The sequence below is a fragment of the Abramis brama genome, assembly GCF_963993115.1.
Source record: "Abramis brama genome assembly, chromosome: 6".
Taxonomy (NCBI): Eukaryota; Metazoa; Chordata; class Actinopteri; order Cypriniformes; family Leuciscidae; genus Abramis; species Abramis brama.
The window spans coordinates 17508168-17520492 of NC_139968.1; the positions used below are offsets into that span (position 1 = coordinate 17508168).

The following is a 12325-nucleotide window of genomic DNA, read 5'->3' on the forward strand; positions in this document are numbered from 1 at the left end:
AAAAATAAAACATTTTTTGAAAACATTAATATTTTATTTCAAATACATGTATACTGTACATAAATTAATACTTAGGTACTGTAACTCAAGTCCAGAGTCCCAGAAAAAAAAAAAAAATAAATAATAAAAAGAAGCAAAATAACAATACTCAAAGTCAAATCAGGCAGTTTCAGCAGCATACATTTTAAGACACAAATACTTAACCTGTATTTGGGCTGTTCAAGGGTGACCAACAAGTATAGATATAGATATACATTATAAAACATTATGACTGATTAGGTTGATATTGACTATCACCCGAGCCCTCAGGGCTGGTACTCAAACAGCATGGACGACATTGTTCAATAAGAGGCAGAAGTTTCCCTTGTTGGTGGAGCTGTTTTGTATCTGAGCCACCTCCAATGCACTGCCCATTAATAAAGACTCTTGGCACCTGAAAGAGTTAAAAGTACTATCGTCAACAATACCATCTTGACAAAAGCAATGTATCTACCTATATATAGTCACATTCAAAATTCCAATCAGCATCCAGGAATGGGAATGGTTTTGTAAATGTAAACAAATGACAAGACTTACTGTTCTGGCACCTGTTATTTGTGCTAAGGTCTCCTGGAGACGTCGGCCATCGTTGTGCTCATCCAATTCAACAACTTTATATGTAGCTCCAATCTCATTAAAGACATTCTTTGCCATCTTACAGTAGGGACATGTGGTTTTGGAGAATATTACAACACAGTTACTGGACACAACATCCTGTAAAGGAAAAAAAAGAATGAATTATTGAATTAAAACATATTTATTAGGGCTGCAAGATAAGTGGGGGAAAAAAACTTCAAGTTTGCTTTGCTTGTTGTTTGTAGGGTTGCACAATTTGGCCCAAAATGTTATGATTATGACTATATTGAATAATAATAATAATAATAATAATAATAATATTTCAAAAGTCCAGTAAAAATCTATTATTTGAGAAAAATATAATAATATTTTAAAAAATAATGGTGCTAATATTTATGGCTGTCTTAATTTCTTCATTTTCAAACGTTGAGCCATTCAGCTTTTATTTTGTCAGAAACCGCAAGGAGCACTTAAAGGGTTGACGCGCTCAACATATATGTCTGTGATTGGCTACTAATCAAGAATGACATATATATCCAGTGATAGACGCCTGCTTTCAAAGCTCTCATGTGTATCTGTGTAAGCGCTTGATGAAGAGCGTCAAAGACAACATGTTTTTGAAGCGTTGATCATTGTAGCCAATCTCAGACATACATGTTGAGCGCATCAACACAATGGCCAATCAGAGGGGTTTAAGAATACGTTCAATGCTGGTCTCGTGAAGTACCAAGTCGTCTGTACTGAAATTTAAAAATTTGTGAAAATCCACCTAGCCATATTGATTTTGGTTATATTTTGATTAATTGTGCAGCCTAAATATATATACAAATGTTGGTGGTAGGATAATTTCAGTTTTTCTTACATGTATTTTCAGTCCATATAATTGAAGTCAATAGGGAGGGACCAAAACTGTTTGGCTACCAACATTCTTTAAAATTTCTTCTGGTTTGGAACGACATGGGTGAGTAACTGATGACAGAATTGTAATTTTTTGGTGGACTATCCCTTTAAGATGTTTACATTCCGCAGACCTTTTCAATGAATCAATTGATCCGGTTCATAAAAACAGTTCTTTAAATGATTCATTCACGAATCTTAATGATCTGGGGAATCGCAAGGAATTTTAGTGTTCAACAGAAAAGACAGTCATAAGGATTCGAAACGACATGAGTGAGTAACTAGACAGAATTTAAATTTTCGGGTGATCTATTGAACCAAAACAAACCAGCTTAAACAATCTTACCTGGACAAACTGATTACATGCTGTGCTCGACAGCCCAGGCGCAGACGACGTGAAGTTCCCCATTCTAGATAAACGACATGAATTGAGTTCAAACTGAGAGAAAACTACACAACCATTTACACAAAAACATACTGAGATTAACACACGTGGTGACCTTGTTATAATCACTGGTCTGTAAAAAATACATGTAAAAGATACAAGCAAAGCAAATGCAGTTAGTGCAAAAATAAGATAATTAGACTGGCATTTTAAGTCAGTCATGGTCGAACAACTGTTGTCTTGTTGCCGGCTGAAACAAGTAAACAGGATCACACAGATAAACTGTAATCTGATAAGATCATAGGGAAGATTTAAACATTTAAAGACCCTAGCGCTTTTAAAGTAACAGAACGGACAAAAAACACGGCGGTCTTGATTTCAATCTTAGTTTAATTTAATGTATGCAATCATGTTAAAATATGTAATATTAATTGTCCTCATAATGACCTTAGAATCTGATAAGCCTGTTTGTATTTGTATAAACAACCTCTCGTAAACATCGTGGAGTGTAAAACGACACGCGCCGCTCTGTAAATAAAAGACTGTCCCAATGACAGTGGTTTTACATACAAATATATTTCTTCTATTTTCATCCAAAGTCTAAAACACACGCGTACCTCTCAACCGGAAACACATTAGTATGACGTAAAAAGCACCGTCTATAGTCTCCGCCCTTCACGGGTCTCTGAACAATTTCTACCAGCCTGTCCTGATCATTTGACATTATGAGACACTTGTTTTCCTCTAGGGGGCCATGGTGGCTCATAAACCCAATCCTAGAACCATTTATTGTCTCATTGTAGACATGTGCACAATAAAAGTGTTTTGTTTTTTGTTTTGTTTTACCTATACTATTAATAATTTAAAGAATTGGCATCTGGGATGCAACTAATTTGCAACAGTAATCTGAATGCCTAAAATGCATTGCCTTCTAATCACAAACTACAGTAAACGGTCCATCTTCACCAGCGTGTTTTATATAAATATCTAATGTTTAGTTACATCTCCCTTGTCCTTCAAAGTTAGATTTTTTTATCTGAAAGAAGTGTCGTTTTGCATCCATTGGGTGGCACTGTGCCATTCTGTAAAATGCATAGAACCGACACAAGATATTATTGTTTCTTGAGGATCTCGAATATCCCTTTCTTTCTTTTCCCCCACATTTTATGACAAGTGATTTAATGCTGCTCCCTAATCTGTTTTTTCACAAAAGACGCCACATTGCCGTTTGCAAGAAAAAGGCAATTGATTTTTCTAACCACTAATCCTTATGAATTAACCAAAAAAAGAATTAAGGCTGTTCTTGTCATTTTTTTTTTTTTTTTTTTTTTTACACAACGGCATCAGTTATCCAGCTTATGGTTATTTTGTCAACAATAAATGGTTTGAAAACCCCAAGGATGAGGAATTCCATATGAAATATTACAGCACTAAACAGGCCCTAAAATTGTTCTATAGCTCTTTATTGCAGTTTTGAAAAAAAAAAAAAAAAAAAAAAATAGGCCTTTATGATGCAAAAGCACATTGAGAGTTCACCCCACACTCTTCAGAGCCAGAGCTACACATAGGCCCTTTAATATTTTCCATTCGCCCTTTTCCCATCTAGAGTTTCAAGGGTCCGCATGTAACCCACATGTCATAATAATGGCGAAACCCTCCTTGCTATTTACAGCCTCATGACAAGTAATGACCCGCCATACACCGAAACTCATCAGAACCCCTGGAAACGTAATTCCCCGCCCCCAGCAGGGTTTTCACACCGAGCAGCAGACGCCCCTCGCCCACGCTCCCTTCAGAGCGGTGTCATCGGAATATGCCCCACTGATTTAATATCTGTTTGCTGCATGCATTTGCGGGCCGCCATGTAATCAAGCAAGAAGCCACTGCTGCGCCTGCCCTCATAAATCACCGTCCCTGGCGGACAATCATGCCTGGCCCTAGTGAAGCCACTGATTACACTCACTGCCTTATTAAAACCGTTCCCGCCGAAGGAAACGCGCGCGTCTTTTTATTTATCGGCCTCGTGTCATTTGCGGCAGTCCGTCTTTCGCTCTTAAATGATTTGGCGCGGTGATGGAATGACGCCTCAATTGAGTTCACAGGAGGAGAGGGTGCCGTTCCAATAATCTCTGGAGTATCGCCTCACTGAACTGCCCGCGATTCCTCCCTCCTGTCAAAGCCAACTAAGGTCTCCTCCTGGAGAAGGTACAACAGACTCGTCTCGGCAATAAGCTGTGGCATTTTGTTAGAGAAGGTTACCGCACTTTGTCACATAAGGGCTTGTTTTTGAAGGCCACAACCTGCACTTTCACAGGTATAGGCTTGAGACTTAACATTATTGACGGATACGTTAGATGGGGAGAAAGATGACTTTTTAAGATATGGCTAATTTCCATGACTTTTCCAGGCCTTAAAATCCCAGTTTTAAAAGTAAACAAAAGCGAAAATTCTAGAAGGATCTAATTTTTAATTTAATGATTTGTGACACAATTAAAAATAATAAATCCACAAATTGCGCTCTGTGTACAGCATCATCATTTACTTAATATCACTTTTGCATGGCCTGCCTGCTCAAGCTTTTACAGGCCCACTTAAGTGCATTGAAACGCACAGCATTGTTCAATAGACCAATTTTGAGCCGATGTCACAGTTACGTCACGGCGTTAGCTGGTGGCAAAACAAAGGGAAAACTGGAGGCGGCCAATACAAACCAGCACAGATTCGGCTACATAATAAGGAGCTTAAATTATTGTTATTGTTATTAAATGTCATCTTTTTGTGTTGTTGGGTGCAAGAATCGACGGAGTACAGGCTACAATTTCAAATTTTATCGCATAATGTTTTCTAAATGAATTGAAATGAATGAAATGAAATGAATTCATGTCATCTATACATTACACACCCCATCGCCACTTAAAGGGATACTTCAGGATTTACCATTAAGCTTTGTATTAGTAGAAAACCTGTAGTATTTTCGAATTACCGTGCTTCCCTCCCTCATGTCCCCTGAGACGAGAGATTTATGTATTTTTTGTCTGGAAAAAATCCTCTGATGATGTAAAAATCGTCATTTAGCATCATCGGAGGATTTTTTGGCCAGAGGTGAGAGACTACAGCCAGTAGGAGGAGCTGTCCCGCATGTGTTCAACCCGCCCATAGAGGGATCTCACTCACAGAATGTACAGCTGTCTTTCTTTGGAAGCTAAGCTAGCAGGCTCTTGTTCTGTGGAGAAAGCTGAGTAGTAGGAGAAAGCTGAGTAGTAGGGGTTACCTTCCTCTTTTTCCCGGACATGTCCGGCCGTCGAGATCGTCCAAAGTGTCCGGGATTCGGCTTTTGCTTTCTGCAGTCGCCATTCATTGTTTACATGCACACCTTGTGTTTCAATCTAACTGAATTCATTCCGATTGGTGAATCTGAATGTAGTGTTTACATGAACGCTAAACAAGTGATCGGTTGATGTGCGTTTTAACATTGCTAAGAAAATTCCCGGTCCTCCGTGAGAGATGCGAGACCGGTGCGTCTGCATCAGTAATGACGCCACCAGCCTCGCGCCGTTCTCCCGCGGCCCTCAGCCTCGTCCTGCTCGCCACAGTAAACATAATGAATGAATGGCGACTGTAGAACGCAAAAGCCGAATCCCGGACATTTTGGGCGATCTCGAAATCCCGGGCAGACTCGTCACGGAGACTCACTATAGCCTAGCATTGTTGTTTAACTGCACGCTCTTACTGGTAGGCGTGGCTTGGGAGTGGTCTCCTAGGGCAGCGAAGCAAGTGCATTCTGGGAGTTGTAGTCTTTCATCCACATGAGCCAAAAATACATTTTCTGGCTTTTCTCAGTCTAGAAAGCTCCAAATTCAATAATAATTTCACATTTCTTCTACATAAACGACCCAATTTAAATACACATTCATCTTTCCAGTGGTGGAATATCCCTTTAAGACAGTTGTATTCATCTTAACAATACACAACAAATCAATATACAGAAAAAAAGATTTCTAAAATAAGGTATAGGCCACAAATCTTGTAGTTTGCAAAACTGAACAGGTGATGTTGTGTAATATTCAGTTACTGCAAGAAACTGTTCCAGCGGGTGGAGTTCACTGGAACTGAATATTACACATCACCTGTGTATACTCCCATTAACTGAGTTTCACTGGAACTGAATATTACACATCACCTGTGTATACTCCCATTAACTGAGTTTCACTGGAACTGAATATTACATCCAAATATTATGTAATCAATCAGCATATTGTTGTGTAACATTCAGTTCCAGTGAACTCCACCTGCTGGAACAGTTTCTTACAGTAACTGAATATTACACAACATCACCTGTTCAGTTTTGCAAACTACTCACAGATTTGTGTGAAATGGATTGAAAATCCCAAAAATGGATTGAAAAACCAAAGCAACTGTATGGTTTACAAATCTGAGACTTTTTCTCTGGTACTTTTGGCGTAGGATATTTATTTCCGTCAAGGTCAGACTGCGATGTATGTATTCCTGCGAAATGTATTCCCAGGAATGAGTGATGCGCTTTCCGCTTTTAAAGTTTTATAAAACACGTAAGATATGGCTTGAATGAACATTCTTCCATTGTATCTGGGAATGTGAGGTGATCAAGACATTCTGGCAAAAAGTGACAGCACTAATTTCTTCAATTATTTCAAAACCAATTCCAATGACCCCTGAAATATGTGACCCTGGACCACAAAACCAACCAATCCATTTTTTTGAAATTGAGATTTATACATAATCTGAACGCTGAATAAATAAGCTTTCTATTGATGTATGTTTTTTATGATAGGACAATATTTGGCCGAGATACAACTATATGAATATCTGGAATCTGAAGGAGCAAAAAAATCGAAACATTGAGAAAATCTCCTTTAAAGTTGTTCATTTATGTTCAAGATTGTGCAGCATTCACTCACAAAAATAAATGTTTTATATATTTACGGTAGGAAATTTATAAAATATCTTCATGGAACATGATCTTTACTTAATATCCTAATGATTTTTGGTATAAAAGAAAAATCAATAATTTTGACCCATACAATGTATTGTTGGCTATTGCCACAAATATACCCGTGCGACTTGTGACTGGTGACGTGGTCCAGGGTCACATGATGTGCTTTGGGTTTAATTCCTGTAAGTCTACCATTATCAGGTTATCACACTAAAATGATTGACATTTGTCTAGTTCTTGCAAGACGTTTAGTAACATTTTACTGGAAGAACATAGAAGGTCCATCCATTGATCATTGGTTAAAAGATCTGTCACAATGTATTGCATTGGAAAGAATAACCTACAGTATAAAGGGCAAACTAAAAGATTACCATAAAATATGGGATCTTTTTATAAATTTTCTGGAAAATAACCAAATATCGATACAGGCAATATTAGATACCTCTCACTCCACTGATTGATACGTGTATGATGTGCTTATGTATTTGAAAATATGTGGACATGTCTATTTTAGCCTTTGTATAATAACTTCTATACCTGTGTAACTGATTTTTTGGATGCTGAGGGTGGGAAGATAGTTAAAATATATATAAAATGTTTTGTTTTTTGGAAATGTTCTTGTTATGCTCCAGGTTTTTCAATAAAAATATGTAAAAAAAAATTTAAAAAAAGATATGGCTTGAATGGTTTAAATTTCTACCAGTAACGCTTATTCAACTTCCCGCGTCTACTACCTGCACAGATATCGACGGCACAACTGGGTTGTAGGTTGCCAGGTTGAGCTCACAAAAGGGTTGAAATGTGTATGATGTGTTGATTGCGCGAGTAGGAAAGGTTTCAAACAAGATCTGGCAACTGGACAACCTTGGAATAATATTGATGTGATTATTTATATAACAACGTTTGGGCCATACAAATTACAGGAGTTTCATGGGAGAAATAAAAAAACGGGAGGGGGGCGGGAGTTGGGTGTGAAATACGGGAGACTCCCGGGGAAAACGGGAGTGTTGACGGGTATGTAATGAGCACATATCATTTTGAAAGAACAAAGTGTTTTTTGCTAAGAATCAACTTAAAAAATTACACAGTGTAGCTTTAAAAATTAATATGCTGTATCTGGAATTTTTATTTCTAGAAAATATTCACATCATTAAAATTGCACCGTAATGTCACTTGTCGTCTTCTGTCTGGCCTTGGTGCTGGCTAGGCTACCACACAAGTCTTGTGCGTGACCATTTAGCACAGTTATAGGCATCTAAAGATTTATATGCCCTAAGTTTCTCTTTACACTCAGTTTCTCTATCAGGTAGGTGAAGTCAGGCCACTCAACCGGAGGTAGTGTTAACGTTAATCCTGTCAGATCGTCCATCCATTGACTGAGCGTGTACGGGTCAGCCAATCTGGGATGTCCGTTAAAATTAACTTTTGCAAATAACAATCGCGGTCCTGGACAGTGAGTGACCTTGCACATTAAGATAAAATCGGATTTTCTCCAGTCATTATTAAAAAACAAGCTAACAAAACTTGCAAACTAACGTTAGTGAAGCAGCCAGGGGGATCGTTCTGCCTCAACCTAAGCTACGCCCACAAAAAAACGTCGCCATGTTTACCAACTGAAAAGGGGTCTATGTTTTGACGTAATTTCCACTGAAACAGGAAGAGAGGGTGGGGCATATCAAACAGCTCCTCCCCTTTTTAAAAATAGAGTTTAGTTTATATCACAGCTCGGCCAGAGCTGTTGAGCTCATTAAAGCCGCAGTTTCCTCCTAATCTCTAACCCGTTTCCCCTCTTAATCTCCTCCATAATGCTTTAAAATATTAGCCTGGCTCCGCCCTCCTGCGTACTTCCGCTCAATTTTCATTTTCCTTCAGTATGTCGTCTGGGTTTGCAATATATTCGCAGGTTTTCTCCGGCCAATTTTTTACCGGCCCAATCAGCGAACAGAGGGACTGGCTGAGAACGATGACGTCGATGTCGTGCGCTAGTTTGAGTTGTAGGTTTACGTCACGACCAAACGTTAGCGATTGGTTATGGCAGATCCAGAGTGGCTCTGGGCAGATCCAATAGTTTTAAACTTCAACAGAGTACCCGCCTTCAAGGAAGTTAACGCTTGTCAATGGAGAGTGGCCAGACTCTCTGTACAAGGAAATGTATGAGAGTCTGGTAGGACCAGGCTATTAAAATATAGCATTCTGTGCAGAATTCAAATGGGTCCGGTACATTTTCTGGTCTGCGCTGACTCGCACATGTGATCCGTTCTGTGCTATCATGTCTCTGGACCACGTGACACTAATGTGAAACCAGACTTCAATTGGCAAAAGACATTCGCCCCAAGAGAAAGCATATTTACACTGTCTGAATCGTTCCCTATCCACTATATATTGCACTATGTGCCATTAACCATGTAGAAAATAGTGTGAACAAGTGACAGATTTCAGCCACAGCTTCAGCGTCTATTTATAGTGTACGGGGCGGAACTTCAGATTCTAGAGAGCATTTGATTGGACAGTAAATCTGAAGTGCAGAGTGATGTCATCAAAATCTTTGATCCGTATTGGTGGAAGTGAGAGATTGTAAGTTTTCAATGCTTATATCTTCCTAATGTGAATTTTGTCATTGTTTTGGAGCACACCAACTTATAGATAACAGTTAAGGCTAACATATTCATACTAAAAGCCAAAAACTACAATTTTGATTTCATGCGGTTGATTTTACGTTTCCTTTAATTGTCTTAACCACAAAGAATTTATCAGGAAATTAGCAAAAATTGAGCCAATGCACTACTTCAAAAGCAATTGCTGTCTCAGAAAAACATCAAAGACAGAGTGAAGTTTTGGGCAGAATATGGGAAGTTGTGTGTGGAGTGATGAATCACAGTGACGATGCTCCAGAGAGGGGTCTTCGAAAATCTGTGGATTAGAATAATAAACGCATCAGCACAGTGAAGATCATGATGATGATCATGATGATCTGGGATCATCAAAGGTGCTATAGGGTTTTCAACACAGCGTAAGGGTTAATGCTTCGGAGTACAGGAGAATATTGCAGAATGGCTTGCTTCCCACTATTGAAAAGTTGTTTTCTGAAGAGGAACGATCAGATGTTACTTTTCAACAAGTCAATGCTCTTGCCCAAATTGCAAAGACAACCAAGAAGTGGCTTGGGAACAAGTCCATCAGGCTCTTGTTTGTCCTTGGTCAGAGTCCAGATTTGAACTTTATAGTGTAGCCTATATTTGGTCTCACGTTGGCCTCAAACAAACTGGGAGACATTTTTCAACTACTTATGAACTGTTTGAAGCCATTAACATTGAGTGGAACAACACTGACTCTTCTTCCTGTAAAAGTCTGCAAGTTGGGGAAGCTATTCAGTGTTAAGTTACTTTACAGTAATTGTGCAATTCTTGCTAATTTCCTGACCAGTGATTAAAATGGTTTTGACCATTAAATAGCCCTTAGGCTTAAATAGGCTTAGCCCTTGGCTCTTTTTTTTTTTTTTTTTTTTTGCCCAGGAGAGCAACAATGTGACTTTTCCATGACTTTTTAAGAATCTTTAATACTATTTTAAGAAAGTATTAATAAAATGTGTTTTGTGACGCAACTGAAAATAATAAATCCACAAATTGTGCTCTGTAAACAAGTTGCACAGTGTCCTTATATAATTTTCTTAAAAATTATTTTTACACAGATTGCTGAGAATTTCCATTTATGAGGACGTCATCTATGAATCATTAAAATTTAAACAATTACACTTAAAATTTCTTGAAATTTTTACTTGTACTGCTAAAAAAATAATGCTAATTAAGTATTTTAGAGAATACTGTATTTAAATTATTATTTAGAGATTAATGTGACTTTTGCTTGCCTTTTTAAAATATTACTAAATCTGGTGGCCCACAACAATTCCAGTGGGATTCTGTATAATTTAATGTATTATATGGCACAGTAAAAATAAAATAAATAATAAAAATAATAATGAATCCATCATTTCTACATTTTGTGATACAAGTTGCAGTGTTCCCATACAATTTTCCATTTGTATGAGCTCTGAATCTTTGGAATTTCATCTGATCACACCTGATATTTTTAACTCACAAAAGTTCTGTTTATTTTATTTTAGCGCAAAACAAAAATTTGACTTTGTCGTTTTAAGATTTACTCATTTCCATGCCTTTCCCAGGTTTTTACATTTTTCAAATGTTCAGTAATCAGTTCACCGTTAAAGAAAATAAAGGAAAGAGAAAGACGCCATAAGAACTGTAGGTAAATGATTATCCATATCATTTTGAATATTTAGTAAATCAGCATATAAATCAAGTATATTAACATTAACAAGCAAGCAAAGTTACTGAACGGGCCAGAAGAAAGTTCACCAATCCTCACACATTACTTGCGCTTTAATGCACAGATTATTCAGTGACTTTATAAAAGCTCATCTACAAATTTATCTAACTATTTAAAATGTTCAAATAAGCAAATAAAACAGCTGAACCATGAATTTGATTTATTTGCTCCTGAGAAAAGAAATATGAGCCATAAAAAATGAGATCAAATATAAGAGAACAGAAATTAAAGATAAAAGGACAGTGAATAAACAATAAAGGAACGTGAATTAAAGGAAACAGACGTCCAGCAAAAAATTATGAGACAAAGGAGTGGAGATAACTTTGATAAAAAAAGAAACTGATAAATATAAAATTTTTAATATTGCTGGGATCAGAAAATGACTCAAGCGGGATATGAATTTGACGGTTAACTTTAAAAAAGACAGTAATATAAAGTGAACGGGCTTCACTGTGTGTTTTAGTGGTGGTGTACGGCGGGGGCTTCTCTTCTGTATTCATGAGGGATGTTTGCCCTTGGTGGCATTTGTTGAAAGGGCACACACTAGTGATCCTGGTTGTTCAAGGTCTCAGAAGGGATTTCACAGCTTCTTGAGCGCAGTAATCCACTGGTGTCCATTCAAGACGGCAAATGAAATACACTCCAAAGAGGGGCTGGGGGAAATAGATACCTCCATCCGAGTGCAGCGCTGCTATAATTGGACAGTACCAGGTGTGAAAAAAAGTGTGGATCATATTTTGATTGGGAGGAAAAAGCAATATGTCATGGAGACTTCACTGCTTTTCAAAAGATATAAGGCTGGTTTTGCTGTGTATCAAGAGTTCCACAAACAAGAAACACTGTAGTTGATAGAGGACAAAACGTATGTAGGCCACTTCTTAAAAACAACAATCACAATTGACTCGGTTGTTAGTCTTCATAATCTTCTTTATCTGAGATGTTAAAAGCCCAAAGTATACTTCAGTTTTACATGTCGCTAGGGTATGCGTACAGTGTGCGTGATGTAAATTTTGTCATCAGCTATTTACTCTGTACGCTAGGGTCTCTATAACTTTGAGAGCTACTTTGTAAAAAAGCTACTCATGTTATACAATACTTAAATCTCGTATCAT

At 37.7% G+C, this 12325-nt stretch overlaps 1 protein-coding gene across 4 annotated transcripts; it reads right to left on the bottom strand.

Annotated features, from left to right (window-relative positions):
* Positions 1–111: 111 nt before the first annotated feature.
* glrx2 (glutaredoxin 2) lies at positions 112–2545 on the bottom strand. 4 transcript variants are annotated; one of them, XM_084116710.1, is made up of 4 exons: positions 2515–2545; positions 1859–1922; positions 577–753; positions 112–433 (listed from the first exon to the last, which is right to left on the bottom strand). In XM_084116710.1, exons 2-4 carry the CDS (start codon positions 1919–1921, stop codon positions 266–268), a joined length of 408 nt encoding a protein of 135 aa, XP_083972836.1. In that variant the 5' UTR covers position 1922; positions 2515–2545; the 3' UTR covers positions 112–265. The 4 variants fall into 4 exon arrangements, with proteins under 4 accessions (XP_083972836.1, XP_083972834.1, XP_083972835.1 ...); XM_084116708.1 differs by having other exon boundaries at positions 2468–2532; XM_084116709.1 differs by lacking the exon at positions 2515–2545 and adding an exon at positions 2385–2511.
* Between the last annotated feature and the right edge of the window lie 9780 nt (positions 2546–12325).